Below are 17,195 nucleotides of genomic sequence, written 5' to 3' on the forward strand. Positions count from 1 at the left end.
TGGAGCGAACCAACGTCATCAGCTTTGAAACCACGCCAAAAGGCTCTTAAATCCTTCTCCAAGTCAAGCCAGCTCCCATTCGCCGGTTAGCCACGGCACCTTTTACATCGCTTTGATCCCATTGGCTAGCGCGTGTCGACCAGGATCCGATCCACCGGACACGCAGCGCCATGGAATGGCCGGTTGTTGAAACTGATGCTGCGCGTCGGTTTCAACGATTGGCCACCTTTTGGCACTGCGTGTTCGTCAGCGCTAGTCAGCGCGCCAACACGTGTGTTCCCCTTCTTGTCCCCCTTCTCCAGGGATTATTTTCGTCATTCTTGTCCAGCTTGCTAGCACGTTTGGATTTAATTGCATTATAATAATAATGTACATGCTTTCACATTCACAACTTATAAGTGCTTAGGTGTACCTCAATCTTTTTTTGTTTCAAATGTCTGGTTTCTACTTTTATGTGCGAGGAAAGAGAAATCGAATCTCTTCCCGTACGCATTCACCGCTTCTTTTCAAGCCCCCTTCCCCTGCTTTCTACTTGTTCCATGACTGGCGATGTTGCAACCGAACTCGAAAAGCAAACATGTTTTATACTCCTGGGATTCTGGAATGCTATTTTCTAGTAATTTTTGCAAAACATAATCCCGATGCTTGGACATTTTCTTTTGTTATGTCCGCAGCACTGCCTCCACTTTATTCATATGGGATAAAATAACAATAAAAATATAGCAGCAGAAGGATGCAGCAAACATTTGTTTGTTATATCCGATATTTCACTATACATGGGTTTGTTATAAGCAGGTTCGACCGTATATACTATGTTTACATGTAACTGAAAAGAATAATGGCTCATGCCCAACTTACTGTGTCAACCTCCAGGCAAGAGGAGTCTTGCAGTGTTCGGAGAGCCTTGGTAACAAGGTTGGACAGGTAGGCATTCATCTGCTTTGGTTCCGTGTTTTCCAGACCATAGTAGCTGAAACATAGGGTTACAGGCAGACATGTACGTTACCAAAAAAAAAAAAAACTACCTCATATATGCGTGTAATGGCCGCAGGTATTTTCTAATGATTTCGGGTGAGAACTAGGGGCGCAACCATTACATGGAGAAAAACAAAACATTTTTTAGAAATCTTTTTTTCTTTTTTTACGTTTTACTATTTTTTTGTATTAAATGAAAGTACTCACACGTCTTGTTAGAACAAGAAAACATTAATTGGTATTGCTTAGACAGGCGTGCAAAGTCCCTTTCAATCGACCATAGTTTTGGCTTTGAACAAAGTTGCCGGTATCTCCTTGCTCCGTGCAATGTCGAGCGCTTTCATGCGCAGCATCTCCGTCGAAACCGCGTTACAAATTAAAGGAGCAAATCTTCAACTTCGGGAAACAGGCCCTCGGAAAGTGCGCTTTGTTGTCTTAGTCTTCCTTCGTTCATCTTCTTGGGAGCACCACTGGCGTACAGATTTGTAGTCAACACCAAACTTTCGCCCGGCCGCTCTTTTGCTGTTGTCTTGAGCAAAGGCATCAACTTTGAGTTTAAAGCCAGCCATGTAATTTGCGTACTTGCCCATCCAGAAGCCTGAAGTGGATGACAGCGAGAAACCGGGGGTACTCGCAAACACAAAGATATGCACTGTGTCTGGTACGAGATAAAGCGAGAGACGCAAACAGACAGGATAGAGTGCCTCAATGTTGTTGGCTGCCACAGCCAGGTAAGCCTACCTGCCAATATTATTAAAAAAAAAAAAAGTGAGTTTTTGCGTTACGAATTAGATGACACTTTCAGGCATTCCAAAATCGTAGGTGTGGCCTGTACACGGGTAATTTTTAAATATATTTGCTTCGGATTTTTTTGCTTAAATTTAGGGGTGCAGCTATTACACGAATGCGGCCAATACATGCCTATATACAGTAAATAATGTTACTCGTTACTCGCTCAAGAAGTAACTAAATACGTTACTCGTTATATATCCTCAAAAGTAGCGAGTTACTTTTCTCGTTACTCCGACGACCAAATACAGAACTGCTTTTGTTTTATGGCTTATTGTTTTCTTTTCAGTAGCAGTTGCATTTAAGCAGTTGCTGCCTCTCAAAGATTTCCTCAGTTATGTTTCTCCGCTTAAGAATACATCTCCAGCAATGCTGAAGAGTCAACGTGCTTGAAGGAACAGCAGTGTTCTGCTTCAGGAAGAGCTGGTGAATCTGGGATTCCACTCTCTCCTTCGTTCTCTCTGCATCTAAAGTTCCAAGTTGACAATGGATTCTGTGCCTTCCTGCATTGGCAACCTCCAGGTTTAGATTCTGCTTCTACACGATTCTAGAAGGTTCAACCAACAAACCTTGTTGTGTTTGCTGGGTGAAGGACATTCCCAGCTGTACAGTTCGTCTAACATGTTCAGCGATAAATGGTGCTATACTGTCATCTGTTTAGTTGCTTTTCGGGTTGCCCACCTGCTTTTGTCGCAATAGATGCATACTGAGATTAGCGTTAAAACGAGGCTTTTTAAACGCTGTTGAACACATTACTCCTCAAAAGTAACGAAATACCGTTGTTCGTTACTTGGCCCTAAAAGTAATTAAGTATGGAGTTAAGTTGTTGGTCCTCCCAGTGGTGTGAGAGGCAGGTTCCGCTCCGATGGTCTGGAGCGTGGTGGCACGAACGTCGCTGAGTGATGGGTCGACTCACTGCTTCTAGAGAACTATGTGCATTTATTTACACTGTAGTTACAAGTCCCACTTGGGAGACCATCCTGCCTCGCCTTGAGGCTCGACCCCGCCCCCAATTTCTCTCCATCGAATCCCAAAGTTCCAATCTCGATACTATCCTCTCCGCACTCCTTTTGTGGGCCTGTAGGGGCCTCCCTTCCCCTCAGGAACCGACCAATCTCTTCAAACATCACCACTCACACGTGGTACACAGTTCTCCAATGGTCGGCGAGCTGTCAGCCTGGTGCTCCAACCGCCACACCTAAATTCCTTGTAGAGTCATTCTCTGCATTTTTTTTCAGTCTGGCTGGCGCCAACGGCTAAATTATTGCATCGGGCAAAAAGCGAGAATTTTACACTAAGCAGCAAAAACCTCTATACACAGGCACACTCGGTTAACATATCCACAAGCAGCTGCAAGAACGGGCTGTCCCAGGGATCTGTCCCAGCAGACTCCCGAAACCCGAGACGTTTCCTAACGACCGCGGGGAACCGCTCCAACCCTCTTATCCTCGCGGCCGCTTTGCCCACGCTAATGCCCCCTTCAAAACGCCGACACCCACAAAGAAAGCTAAAAAAACAATGCCGACGCAATTCTGGAATGTTCTAACAGAAGAAAACATTTTAATTACTAAGCATAATTTCTACATACTTAACTGTATGGTACTTGTTCCTTTTCTAGAAAAGTAACCAAATATGTTATTCCTTAGCCAAAAAAAGTGACTAGGTAGAAGTAACTCCTTACTACAGTCAAACCCATTTATAACGAACAGCAGGAAACGCTACGATCAGTTCGATATAGCAAGAAATTCGATATAGCAAAAATCATTTACAACAAACTTCCACGATGCGTTCGTTTTAAGGCGAGAGCTTCTCTTTTTTTCTCATCTCTTTGTTTCTGCCTTGTAACAATGTGCTGGAAAGTGTTTGTTTTTTAGCTTATCTCCCAATTTTGTTTGCAACTTGAGCTTTTGAAATTTTCTTGCTTTCCTACCTTTTTTTGGGAAGGGAGGGGGCGGGGGGAGGGACAGGCTAGAAGACGATTGTTTGTGCATTTTTGGAAGCCTTCCCGGGGGGAAAAAAGTTTGATATAGCCAATACAGTCAAACCCATTTATAACGAACAGCAGGAAACACCACTATCAGTTCGATACAGCGCAAACCCTTTACAACGAACTTTCACGAAGCGTTCGTCATACACGGGTCATATCGCCAAAAGTAAAGAAATAAACTCGTGCGACTTACCATCCAAGATATTCGTTTATTGCATTTTTTGTACATGTGTGCAGAGTTGTTTTTTTAGCTTACCTCCCCTTTCCTACTTCTTGGGTGGGAAGGGACTGCCTAGAAAACGATTGTTTGCGCGTTTTTGGAAGCCTTCTCGGGGGTTGGGAGGGGGGAGTTCGATATTGCCAATATGTTGTTTGATATAATAAGTTATTTTTACACACATTTTTATTTAGATTTTCCGTTAGTTCGATATAGAAAATAATTCGCTGTACATGGGTTTGTTCGAAACGGGTTTCACTATATAGTACCGTAAAATACCAAACATGCGCCCTCACTCGAGCAAGTGCCCCCCTTCCCACATCTTTTAGGAATTTCCCATTTCTATAGACCGTTTTACTGAAAGAGGGCGAGAGAGAAAGGGGGAAAGGGCTACCGGTGCTTTCCCCCCTTCTGATTGTGTAGAAAGAGTGAAAGTCCCGGATGAGAGGCTTGGCCGGTGTTGGGAGTCTGCTGTGTCCCAACTTCGTTCGCGCAATTTCTTTTCTGTTTTTAACTCGCAAACTTAATTAGAGTAACGAGCTTCGATGGCAACAGTTCCCCGGTAATCGGGACACCATTGCTCGGTCATAGGGTGCACGAATAACGACAGAAAGCGTCGAATACTGTCCGAGGACCTATGTAGCTTGCAATGAATCCGGCAAGGCAAGAGCGGCTGCAATGTCTTTAAGCTCCATCGCTTTCCACATGACCCCGGTCTTGGCGGCAGTGGGTTGCGTTCGTAAACCGGAAAGACATTGCCTCAACACCATCTTCTCGATTGTGCTCGGAACAGCTTGTGAATGGAGCGCGCACCGAACGCTGTACCGCCGATGAACATGGGGTACGCTCGCAAGGTGCGTACCAGTTTTCTCGTGATAATTGCTGTTTCAGCTTGTAAAATTTCGTAACTGAATTTATCTTAATATTTATAATTTGCAGTTGTGACTGACTCGATTTCATCAATTCCAACACTTAGTTGAAGGCTTATTTCCGCCGCGGGGTGAGGCTAGAAATTGTTCAAAAGGTAGTTCTAACGGTTTTCCTGAATAGCGATCCCCTGTGCGATACCAGAGAGCCGGCAAAAGCGCTCCTTGGAGTGCCGCTAGTGGGTTTTTTGGGTTATTTCCGTTGATTGGGCACTTTGAAGCGCTGGAGAGTCGCTCCAGGGTACGACTCGTGTGTTGCGATCCGCGTCTTCGAGCACAGTGTGTACGTTTCTTTGTTCGAGTCATGGCATCCGCCAGTGCGGCAACGGGGGGAACAGCGGCAGCGAACGTGTCGGTGATAGAAATTGGAGGTTAGTACTCAAAATATTGCATGAAATAGTAAAATAATTCGTGGCTGCTTTGACGCTTTCTGCGGTTCGATATAAGCACATCTAGAACGTCTTCGTCGTTCATCCACAATGAAATATGAGAACACGGACACGCAAGATGAAAGCGGCGCAGCAAAACGATCTGTAGCAGCTCCGGGTGTTTACAAAAGTTAATTGAGGTTCCCGTTTCGTGTATCGCTTGTTCATTACTATAAACGGCTGCGTTGAAATGGGCCTATTGCAAGCAAAAATTTATGAATGGTTCACCATTTCCAGTCACGCAGAAAGCGGTGGAGCTTCAAAACATTGCAGCCGCGCGTGCCTTGCCTAATTCCATGCAAGCTACGAGGTCCTTGGGCGGTATTCGACGCTTTCTGTCGTTATTCGTGCACCCTATGACCGAGCAATGGTGTCCCGATGACCGGGGGACTGTTGCCATCAAAGCCCGTGGCTCTAATTAAGTTTGTGAATCTAAAAAAGAAAAGAAAGCGCGAAAGAAGTTGGGGCACAGCAGACATCCAACACCGGCCAAGCCTCTCCATCCGGGACTTTTACTCTTTCTACACAATCAGAAAGGGGGAAAGCGCCGGTAGCTCTTTTCCCTTTTATTTCTCGCTCTCAAAATGGCGCTACCCACGATAAAACGGTCTATACACGACTGAGCAAGTGCCCCCCTCCCGCTGCCACCTGTCCCGAAGGCATTTTTTTTTTTAGCTTTGTTTCGGGCTTTTCGGTTGTCGCAGTGTACAAAGCCAATATTGAATCCAATCCAATCCAAGAGGTTGCTAGAACGCACCACCAGCCATCGCCGCCATTTCCTTATTTCCTTGGTGCCTGCTTTGGGAGCAGTTGTCTCTGTTCGCCAAGCATCAGTATACGGTGCAAAAGAAACTCGAAGTTGTGGATTGACCTCTGAAGAATGGCAAAAACATCTACCTGCCCTCTCGCCATTTCAAGTTGGACTGTAAGAGGGTACGCGAGAGGGACACGAAGTATGAAGTTTTGCTGCAACACAACTTCAGGGAGTCAAAGGTACGACGCAAATTGAGCAACGGTGCCCATATCTTTAGTGAAGTTGCCGACACCTTGTACGGGTTCTCAGAGTGTGAAAGGAACTCTGGATGTGCGGCGAGGAGGGCGATCTTCATGAACAGCTGTCTGGCATCGGCGCCATTGTCCCCGGGAACCCCGATGAGCTGTAGACCGAGGGCCTGGACCTCATTTTTAGATCTGATTCTGAGGAATCGTTTTGTGGCTTTGACAGCGACCGAGGTGAATACCAAAATTTCCGTTTTCCGAATTGAATACTGACTGCAGTGTCCGTAAATAAACGTTTTCAATAATGCGGGCTAAACTGCTTTCTTTTTTTCACTTTTACTGGCCGCCATTTTGTGGCCGCCATCTTCAATTTCGGCTCCGATCCGAGTAAGGGCCCCTTCTATATCTAGGCGAATTACTATCTCCAAATTTTGGGAGGGCGCTTGCTCGGTATTTCTGGTAATATGTTACATACATGTCCGGTTATAGGTAGGCATATGAACACCTAGTGCTGTAAAACCCCCAGCATTTCTGGAAACTTCATGATGGACCAAGTTTGCCGACCTGCAAATTACTGCTGCAAGCATAAAGCAAAAAGTTGGCTGAACACTGGGAAATTCAGCTGGTACATTTATGCTTGCCACACCAGATCGGAAGAAAACTTAGGTCCCGAATATAGGTTTTACAGCATATTAAACAGGAAAATATCCCCATTTCTCTATGCTTGCTTCTTTTTGTATGCCCATGTGTCATTGAGCCATGACCAAAAACACACATTCCTGCACATACGACATGCAACCAGTCCCGGCAAGTTAGGTAAATGAATACAACTTTCACAGTCATATCTGGGTCACATTCACAGACACAAAGCACAATTGTATACACTTGACTTTCGGTTTAATGCCAGTCTGGCTACAAGAACCCATAAAAAAACAGCTAGCTAACACCAGACTTGTACGTAATGTATTATAATTGATTACATTTTACTGTAATATTGTAACACTTCAGTTACTTCCTTTAACGAGTAACAATCCTTGTAATTTAATTACTTTCTTGCTGTAATAAGTTACAAAATTATCCATTACAATTTTCTAAATATTTTTTTATATCTTTATTTTTTTTCTGCGAGAGGGTCTAGAAGTGCTGGAGTCACTCAGTTCTGGGCAAACCGGTCGACAGGTAAAGAAGTATCTGTGAGCTGGAGAGAAGGAAGCAGACGAAAGCTTGGGAGATGGAACAGATGGAGTCGCCGACGCTTGCGAGCTCCTAAGTCCCTGAGAGCGAACGAGAACTGTCGTTCGCACGAAGTTGTTCCTTGCTTCGCATAACCTAAGCGCCCCGTACACGAGGCGTCTCTTCTTTTATTTCGTTTTACCTTTAATAACCGAGAGCTCAGTCTTCAGCCTGACTCCGGCACGAAAGGTTGTTTGTGTTCTGTTCGCCAAAATGACCCAAAACGAAACAGAGGAGATACCTCCTCTCCACTTCAAATTTGCATTTGCTTTCTCCTCTCTTCCTCATAAACTTTTCTTAACCTGTCATTGATTTTTTTTTTTTTTTTTTCCTAGAAGATTTGCCATCTAGAAGATATCTATACTCCGCTTCACCTTACTTCCTGATGCAGCGGACGCTACAAGCTATCCTAGCGAATCCCACACTGTGGAGGCAGTCCGTCATACGCTTTCCGCGTGTCGCTGTGCCTCCTATCCAAGGTAACGTGACACCCACACGGCCTTGGATTGGCTCCGAGTGCTCATAGCATCCGCTATGAGCACTCGGAGCATACCGAACTGTCACTCACACCATAGAGTTAATGTGAACATTGCAGTGATGTGATTGGCCTAAGCCATTTTGGAGCGCCTTTTGGAGCAGCCAAAACAGTGTTTTGGAGCAGCAAATGTGGACTTTGGAGCAGCCGACACAGTGTTTTGGAGCAGCAAAAGTGGCTTTTGGAGCAGCCAAAACAGTGTATTTCAGAGAAGAAAAAGTGACTTTTGGAGCATATATTCTTAGAAAAATAAATATTTGTTTTAAGTGCTGGACAAACGAAGGCCACTTTGTGTTGTGTTGTGATGTGAAGTGTTGGGCAAAACTCGCTGCTTGTGTTTGTGGTGCTGAGACATCCCACAAGTATACAAAGCTGTAAGCGTTGCCGAAAAATTCCGAAAAAAAAAAAACACTTGCGATCGTTTTACTGGTTCCCGACGTGGCAGATTTTTATAAAAAGTAAGCAAACCTGAGGCCTGGTTCACACTTGCGAATCGGCGGGCGAATCTGCAAGAATTCGGTCGCCGGGCGTAGCGTCCACTGTGCATTGCCGCGGCCGATTCCGCTTCGGCGGCAGCGGATTAGCTGTAAGTGCGAACCAGGCCTAAAACAATGAATTGCAAGCGTCCCGGCTGGTGCCTCTCGTGCAATCATGTTCACATGCACGTGAGGGCAACTTCGGCAGGCTTGCAGTTACACGTGATTCGCCGCGCGAGCGGAGACAACGACTGTTCGACCGCAACCATGCCACTCCGCTCCATCGCCAACTGGTTCCCAAAATAGTATGCAAAATGTAACTGTCCAGCGGCGCGTGCTTCCCAGGCCGGCAGGCGAGGTACAGGCTAAACACACAGGAAAAAAGAACCTGAGAGTATCGATGCAAGACATTACGAATCAAGGTCAAAAAGTTCTTGGAGCGCATGTGCAACGATTGAACTCGAGACAAACAAGCGCGCTGTGCGGGTTCAGCGTGCAGACATTGCCTTCGTTGCTTTAGCTCGCTTCCCGTCATCAACTTTCTTTCGCGGCAGATTTTTCACGTACCAGGGTCCCTCTCGAAAGAAAGCCCACCGAGAGAAACCTAGGTAATCAAAACTTCGCCAAGCATTAATTGAGTTAAAGAGGTTTTTTTTATAGCAGCGTATGGTTTAAACAAGAGCAGGAATGTCGATGCGTTTCAGTTTAGAAAGCGCCATATCTGCAGCGACGTGGGGACGGCAACACACGACATCGCGCGACCACGGCGACTGTGGTCGCGCGAGCGCTTCAGCTCACAAAGTAACTCTCGCCACGCAAAAACGTGGTTTTGTTTCACAGCATGACGGCATGGCTGGAACCCGGCACACTAACGTCTGAGCGTCCGCACACGCCCACGTCTATCGCTGAAAAAAAAAAAAGAAAAAGGCGCGAGACGAGATTCCCGAGACGACGAGAGCGCGAAACGCAAGACGACTGGAAAAATCGTGCAAGACCGAATAGACGATTGATGCAGGGTACTTTGTGTCGGGCGGCGTCTTGTGCCACCTAGCTAATGCATGCTAAATTACGGTTCTTAGTTTCCTTTTTGAAAGGCGACCAAAATTGGTCCTTTGGCGCAGGCTTGGCGCAGATTAGCCATATTTCGGTGAAATGTAGCAGTATGTAGCAGGGTTAGCCCCTTGGCGCAGTTTGGCGCAATTGGCGCAGCAATCACATCACTGACATTGACTGAAATTTTGGACACCATAAAGCTTATTGCTCAATATTTCTGACATAATTTGTGTGATTTCTTCAGTTTACAGCCACTATACAGCCGCCGCGATAGCGCCACGAGCTTAGTCATCGCCATTTTGGTTTTATTTTATTTTGCCCTGTAGTCTTGATACCACGTCCTATGCAATAAACAAGCTGGGTTGAGGCTATAGTCGAGTTTTCCGGTTTTGCTATAGCCAACATGACTGCCGTCTGCCCATCCTTATAGTTCTTCCAGTTCTTCTCGTGGTTCGTGTTTTTCAAGTGCGACCGCTAGAAGAGCGGACGTCTGTCGTTCTTGTGGTCTTTGAGTGCGAAGGTTCTTTGCCGATAGGCTTAGTACTGAAGCGAGCTTGGTGGACTAAACGTTGTCTACAAATAGTGCCAAACGGTGCCAATTTCAATTTCGCTGTTTGTGCCAACGAAGGTGTGATCTGTTTGATCACGGTGCAGCACCATGATCAAACAGATTAAACAACTGAAAAGTGAACAACATAAAGTGGAAGTTGCACAAGAACTTAAAATTTTTCGAACCGCCTGATTATTCATACAATTTCAGGGTCCCCTCCAAGTCCGAAAAATTGGTCGGCAACTGTACTCCATTTCACCTTACGGTGGACAGTGGAGGATTCTTCAAGTCGCCGGAGCCAATCCCATACCACGCGAGTGTAACATGACCTTCGGGAGGACGTTGCAATAGGCCGGGCGCGTAGTCATGCAATGCGCTTACAGTACTAGATTGGCTGGAATGGCTCATAGCATCCGCTACGGTCCATCATAAGTAAAACGGAGTATAGCTTCAACTACATTGTTGATCAGCTGTGCCAACATGCCCTGCCACGAGGTCATGCATGAATGACGGAAGGCTGGGAGTAGGGGCTTATGTTATAAAGCATTCAAAACTTCAAAATAAAAGACCACTTAACTCATCGGTGTACACCCTTTTAGCAAAGATGTCCTTGATGGTTCACAGGAAACAACAGAACTCTAGGATGCAGGCAAGAGGAACGTCGCGTAAAAATACCTGGGGTTCTGAAGCAGCCTCCTGTAGAAGTATGTCCAGGTCATGTAGTCCAGGCAGTCCTGGGTGGACCTGATAGTCCCAGCTACCACTTCAGCATTCACATGATCTGCCAGGACATCCAGCAGACTGCCGTGAGAAAGATCCCTCTCGGTAAGCCTCTGCCCGGAAGTAGCTTCCTAACACTGCGTCCGTGAGGAAGCAATGGCAAAGTACCTCGATTCTACGGGGAAAGGCTCATAGAGGAACTTGTTGTAGAACTTCTTCTTGAGGTCGTGGACTAGCACAACTGCTACACCCTGGTCGTCGAACTGTGGTCTCCCCGCTCGTCCGATCATCTGCAGCACGTCTGGACAAGCGACAGAACCGCGAGGGATTAGGGTGCACGTTTTTGCGCCACAAAGCAGACCAGGCAACCGAAGCACGGAGAATAGAGGAACCTCAATTTGGCTTTGAATTTTTAAATCATAAAAAAAAATCATTAAAAAAAATGACCGCATCTCCACGTCGTGAATGACGTTGATTGGGGCGAAGCTCTGGTGGTGCTTGCCTGCGTAGACGCTGAGCCGCAGCATGCCAAGCCTTTCGTTCGTTATCATCCATGTCAGAAAGAGAATGTGTGGTATGGAACGTGGTTATCTACGCATTTGAGCATTTGACCGCAGCGCCCTCTCGTCTATAAACGTTGAGCCAATGCATGCAAAGTTTAACACGATTATATACGCATTTCATCGCAGCGCCCTCTCCTGCATAGACGTTGAGCGGCTACATGCAACGTTTCATCCATGACATCCCCAGCTCTTGAGTTACTACCACATCTCAGAGCCCCCTACTCGTCCCGTAGTCGTGGCCGAGTGGTTAAGGCGATGGACTAGAAATCCATTGGGGTCTCCCCGCATAGGTTTGAATCCTGTCGACTGCACAAACATACTATTTTTTTTTTGTCTTACACGAGCACGTGAGCTCACGATCACGAGCACGAGCACCAGCAAGATCGATGTGAGCACGGACGCCGGACGGTGAGCACGGACGCCGGACGGACAAGGCTAGACCCTAAGGAGCTTCGCCCCTAATACAGTATGTTTCTTGCCTTGCACCCACATGTTGCTGCGGTTCGGTGTGTTTTCGGTGGGCGTGCGACTGACGTCATCTGGATTCCAGGCGTCATGGATAACTGACGCCAAGATCATTCAGGCTACGTGCATTCAACAGGCCACACCTGAAGACCCTTCAACCCTTAGTAGTGAAGATTCTGATGCCAGTGAAGAAATGCCCCCACCTAGTGCAACTGACGTAGCGTCGGCGCTGGACACAACCGCGCGCTACTTCTCGTGCCAAGAGAATGCTGATGCCGCGTTAGAGCTAGTCTCCAAGCTCCGAGCGATGTTGTTGATTCACGACTGAGGAACCGCGCACAGGCATGCATCACGGATTACTTCCGTTGGTGATCGGTGTAAATAAATGTCCCAGAACTCGTCACTCATGTGTTAGCTCAGTGCACATGCGCCACCCAATGCAGCGCTACACGTAAGTACTCCATTTAGAGGGACCATGAAGGCAGTTTCGAAGTTTTATTCGACGATTGAAATGGATGTCAGGCACGTCTCAGATACTGTTGACCAAGTTCTAGCCCGAACAGAAGTTTGGGTGCCGCACCAATCGAGCAAACAGGCGCGGTAATAATAGCGCCGGGAACGATGCCTGAGACCCCACCGAGACGGCGGCAGAAAGGTGAACTAAAGTGCGCCGTCGAAGCGTGATGACAACGAGCTCTTCGTCTGGCGATTGGTTCAAACGATAGATGCGCTCTTGGTTTCGATTTCGGTGGTGAGATGTTATGAAAAATTTTTATTTGAACGTTGGATAATCTTTTGAAGTCGTAGTTGGGAATTAATAGGTTTTCATACCATGTATAAAAGCATAATCTGAAGCGATCCCTCCGTTTGTCACTGGTTGAACGCATCCCGCACTGCTACCTCGGGCGCGTAACAAGCATTGAGCAACCATGGACAAAAAGAAAAAAAGAAAAAGAGGTACGAGCGCCGGGGGCGGCGGACTTTTGGTATGGTTTCGTGCGTCGTCTTGTGTTCGCTTTGCGAACCGGTGTCTCACCAATCATGCCGCGTTTATTTGCAGTAGTAGGTTGCGCGAAAGGTCGGCTAAAGACGTGCGGTCGATCGGGCGACGTTAGTTTGCATAAACTGCCGACCGATGCAGCAATGCGCAGCATTTGCTTGCGCGCCGTCGTCTTGCGTAGAGCTGTGGACAGCGGTGTCAGGATTTGTAAGTTGCATTTCCGACCAAAAGACTTTGAGCAGCACCTTCACGTCAGCTGGAGTCTGGGTCCATTTCTTCCAGGTTTTCTTCACAGACCGCCGTACACTAGAGCAAACCACGGAAACCACACTGAGTGTGCACTAAATCCTACCGATGCCGACAGTGCTCCCTGACGTCACTTCTTTTTCCAGAGGCGAAAAAGGGAAGAAATCTGAATGTTTGTTTCGGTTTCGCAAATTTATTTGCAGGTACAGAAATAAGAGTCACAACGTTCTAGAAAAAATTGTGTGGCATGCCAGGACCCCAATGCTTCCGAAAACACCTTCTTTTTTAAAAAAAAAACTAAATGGCCTTTATGGTCCCTTTAATGACCTTTCTTTAATTCGAACTCCGTTTAATTCAAACAAATTTTCGGTCCCCCTCAGGTTCGAATTAACGAGATTCGACTGAACTTTGACGCCCGACCTGATGTGATAACAAGAACTAAAATGATACCGCACCGCCAACGTGCTGGCATTTTTATATAACGAGCGCAAGTACACTGCCGTTCCCGTCGCTCAGTTCACTCAGAAATTAACGAAACTCAACACGTTTCCAAAAAAAAAAGAATCAGTAACAGTTTTTGCTTTCCTCGCGATTTTTATTACAACACCCTGAACAAATACTTCTTTTAATGGCGATACCCGAGCTCGTAGCTTTATCTTCGGCAGTTGCTACACCTGATTGAAAGTTCCCGCAGCCAACATGCACCTTCCAACAAACAGCTCGTGCTTGCAGCCTAGTAGCGAAATCGTTGTACATTTCGAAAAGCTGGGAAGACTAAAAGTAAAGCGAAACAAAGGGCAATTGAACACAGATAGGTATAAACTATGTGAACACAGTAGACTCCTTCCGCAGTGGCTGTCGACACGGTCCGTACGTAGCTAGCAGGATCTTTTCTCGATCAGAGCTTCTCGCAGTTGGCGAGATGCAGCCCTGATCTAGCCGAAAGCGTGCACAAAAAGCCTTGACCGCTTCCTGCAGGCACGATAAACATGTGCCCATGACGCCCCGTGCTATCTTTTCTTTTTTTTCTTTTTGCGTGTTACTTTTATGGAGTTCAGATATAACAAAGAAGTGGATATAGCGAAGTGATTTTCGATTCCTGTTGACTTCGTTATAACCAGTCTCGACAGTATTATGCAATATTCTCCCCTCTAGATGCGTCTGCCAAGTTTGATATTCAGTTGGACAACTGGGAGACCCGCTAAATGCATATCAGTGTTTCGCACTAGGCGTCTTGAGCGGAGAGATGGATGAGCTAGGTGTCTTCGGCGGATTGGTCTGCTCTGTCATACACCTCGCCCATCCATAATGCCCGCCCATTGTTGCTGCCTAAAAAATTTGACCGCCAAACTGTTTCACAAACAACGGGGCAAAATTTCCATTATTTTTAATGCGAAAGTTACTCTTATCTTTCTGTGATTCTTCCGTCATATTGAGCATTAGTTTACCACTTTATCACAAGCATAACTTGTTTCGCAGAAAGAAAAATGTAAGCGTAAGATGTTCCCCACTGATGAGATGGGGAACATCTTACCCAGTTAGTTCAAGTCACCTGTGATGGGGAAGTCCACGTAGCGCTGCACTTTTGCGTCGTAGTATTCAGTTCCCTTCACGACGACCAGGTGAGCTGGGAAGTTCACTCCCCAGGCAAGGGTCGAAGTGGCAATCAAAACCTGGAATAAAAATAGATAACATACAACATGGGGTACTATACGCATTGTACACTTCCACGGAGGTGTAGAACTGCATTATCACCCCTGCAATAAAGAATACAATATGAGAGTGTCAATCTGGGTGATTCGGTATTAAAGAGATACCGAAATTAAAATTGAAATATACATCTCACGTCCAGAAATGAATCAAACATGACCAACAAAATTGGCTAATGATAATCGAACATTTGTATTTTGACCGGATGGCTATATTTTTTTGTTCTCAACGACCGATCCCAGAGAGCACTCAAAGGGCAGCCATCGGAGAGCGCAATGCACTTCCGAGAGATCTGGAGCCACGGCGAATTCGTGACGTCAAGTTACCTTCATGGGCAAAGCTACAGGGAAGCTGGTACAGTTGGGAGCTTCGCCACTTGGCGGCATCAACGTGTTACTACCTGGCCGTTTGGGATGTCCGCTCCCAGCAGGAGTTGGATAGGCGCAGGAAAGAAGGGAAATGCGGTTCGGCCAAGTTCGACAGGGCTCGAGCATGCACAGCATGCTGCCGTACTTTCACGGAGCGGCGCTGTTGTTATGGGTAGTTCGACGTAACAAAATTTAGTTTATTCGTTTTAAAAATGTTTCAGTGTCTTTGTGAGCAAAAAATTGGTTTCTCTGTGGTGTGGCCAGAACGTGGTTGACATTTAGATGATAAAATAGGGGCTAGAATTTCGTTGCTGTACATACCCCTTTGACATGATAGAAATAAGTTACAGCTACAAAAACACTAAAACAAAAGAACACTTGCGAAAGGACAACAGCTGTTGTCCTGTCCCTTTCGTTGTCCTAGTCTTTTGCAGCTGTTATCTTAAAGAATACAATAGGCTCTATTCAGATAATTTTCTGTTTTTTTTTTTTTTTTTGGAAATATGTGTTTGTACGCAGCTGGTTTAAGGTTCCTCAAAAATGTTTTTGTTGTTAATTTTAATTTTTTTTTTCTATTTTTTTTTTCTAGAGAGAGAGAGAGAGAGAGGGAGAGAGAGGGTTGGGGAGGGGGTTAGGAAATGCTGCCTTTGGAGGTCACACGCTTTGTCGTGTTTCACCGAAGTCCTCAAGGTTAAGATTATAGGCTTGGTTTGGTTCAGCGATCTGTGGAGCAGTTGCTACTTCCCGCCTGGTGTCGGTGTCAAGTTTGAGGGTTGGGGGAAGTGATTCAGTTGGGGTCTGAGGTGGCTTATTGATCTTGTTTACGAACTGTGGAGCGAGTTGTGGAAAGGGTGGAGTGAGAGAGTATTTGACAGTGTGACGTCATGCACCGAGGGATGGAGGTTTGTTGTTTTTATAAGCAAGGCTGAGGGAATAAATGTTCAGCTGAGTTTGAGACCTGTGTCCGTGTTGTCCCCTTTTTTATTCTTCTTTTTGCCCTACGTCTTGGGTTTTACAATGTTGAAAGTTCACCAGCTCGCTTGCATCTTCTCTGTAATTTATATCAAACTATTTTACAATCCCCTTTGAATTCAATATATCCGGGTTCGACTGTAATACGGTAAACTCTCACTTGAGTCAATGTCGGTTTAAAAAATATTTCAGAATAATGAAGTTTAAAAAAATCCCCGGCGGTTTTTCTATGCAGCCTATGCAAAAATGCTTTAGTTAAATGAATTAATGAATTTCAGAATAGTGAATATTTCAATTCAACAAACTTGATCGGCGGATCAGTTCAACGAAGTTTTGTGCTCTGCAGTGCTGGCGTAGCCAATGCCTGCCACCCCAAAAACGCCACCGTTTCTGCGGCGGTGTATCATCGCTGGCGTTTAGAGCGTCGCCGAGGCAAAGCGGCAGTGCAGTAGACGAAAACAAGCCATGTGGTGTCTGTATTTTCTTTGTCATCGGTTCCATTGGGCCATCTTAGTTTTGGGTAAAGACGGCAGTTTGTGCACCCACTTTCATAATAAGTATGACGAAACGGAAGCGGTTGTCTCTATCAGAAAAGCTCAAAATCCTTCAGTGTCCGGACAACGATCAAAGGCAAGTGGACGTTGCGAAAGATGATGGGATTCCACTGTCCACGTTGTCAACGATAGTGAAGCAAAAGTCGAAGCTTGAAGGAGAAACTGCATTCAATCCCAACAGGAAACAACTCTGCACGGGATATTTCAAGCCAGTGGACGACGCCATTGCGGTATGGCTTCGTCACAGCAACAAGCTGTGCCAGAGGAAGTGCAAAAAAACATAGACTCTCTAGACAGCTTTGTTGCTTCATGTGCTTTAAGAGTGCCGGTGCAAAAGAAAATTACAGATTTTTGTTTTTAATATGAGAAAGGCAGCAACATTAACTGTTATGCAATTTGTACATATCGATGCACATGACTCCATAAATT

At 45.9% G+C, this 17,195-nt stretch overlaps 1 protein-coding gene across 1 annotated transcript in view; it reads right to left on the reverse strand.

The window, feature by feature from the left end:
• LOC8041161 (activating signal cointegrator 1 complex subunit 3) overlaps positions 1-17,195 on the reverse strand; it is a 124,707-nt gene that overhangs the window by 32,177 nt on the left and 75,335 nt on the right. The window contains exons 28-31 of the mRNA XM_040220363.3: positions 14,715-14,835; positions 11,057-11,189; positions 10,844-10,969; positions 859-970 (exon numbers count right to left, since the gene is read on the reverse strand). Coding sequence (XP_040076297.2) covers positions 859-970; positions 10,844-10,969; positions 11,057-11,189; positions 14,715-14,835 — 492 coding nt within the window. The remainder of the gene's footprint in view (positions 1-858; positions 971-10,843; positions 10,970-11,056; positions 11,190-14,714; positions 14,836-17,195) is intronic.

Source organism: Ixodes scapularis, unplaced genomic scaffold, assembly GCF_016920785.2.
Source record: "Ixodes scapularis isolate PalLabHiFi unplaced genomic scaffold, ASM1692078v2 PGA_scaffold2__306_contigs__length_199485367, whole genome shotgun sequence".
NCBI lineage: Eukaryota > Metazoa > Arthropoda > Arachnida > Ixodida > Ixodidae > Ixodes > Ixodes scapularis.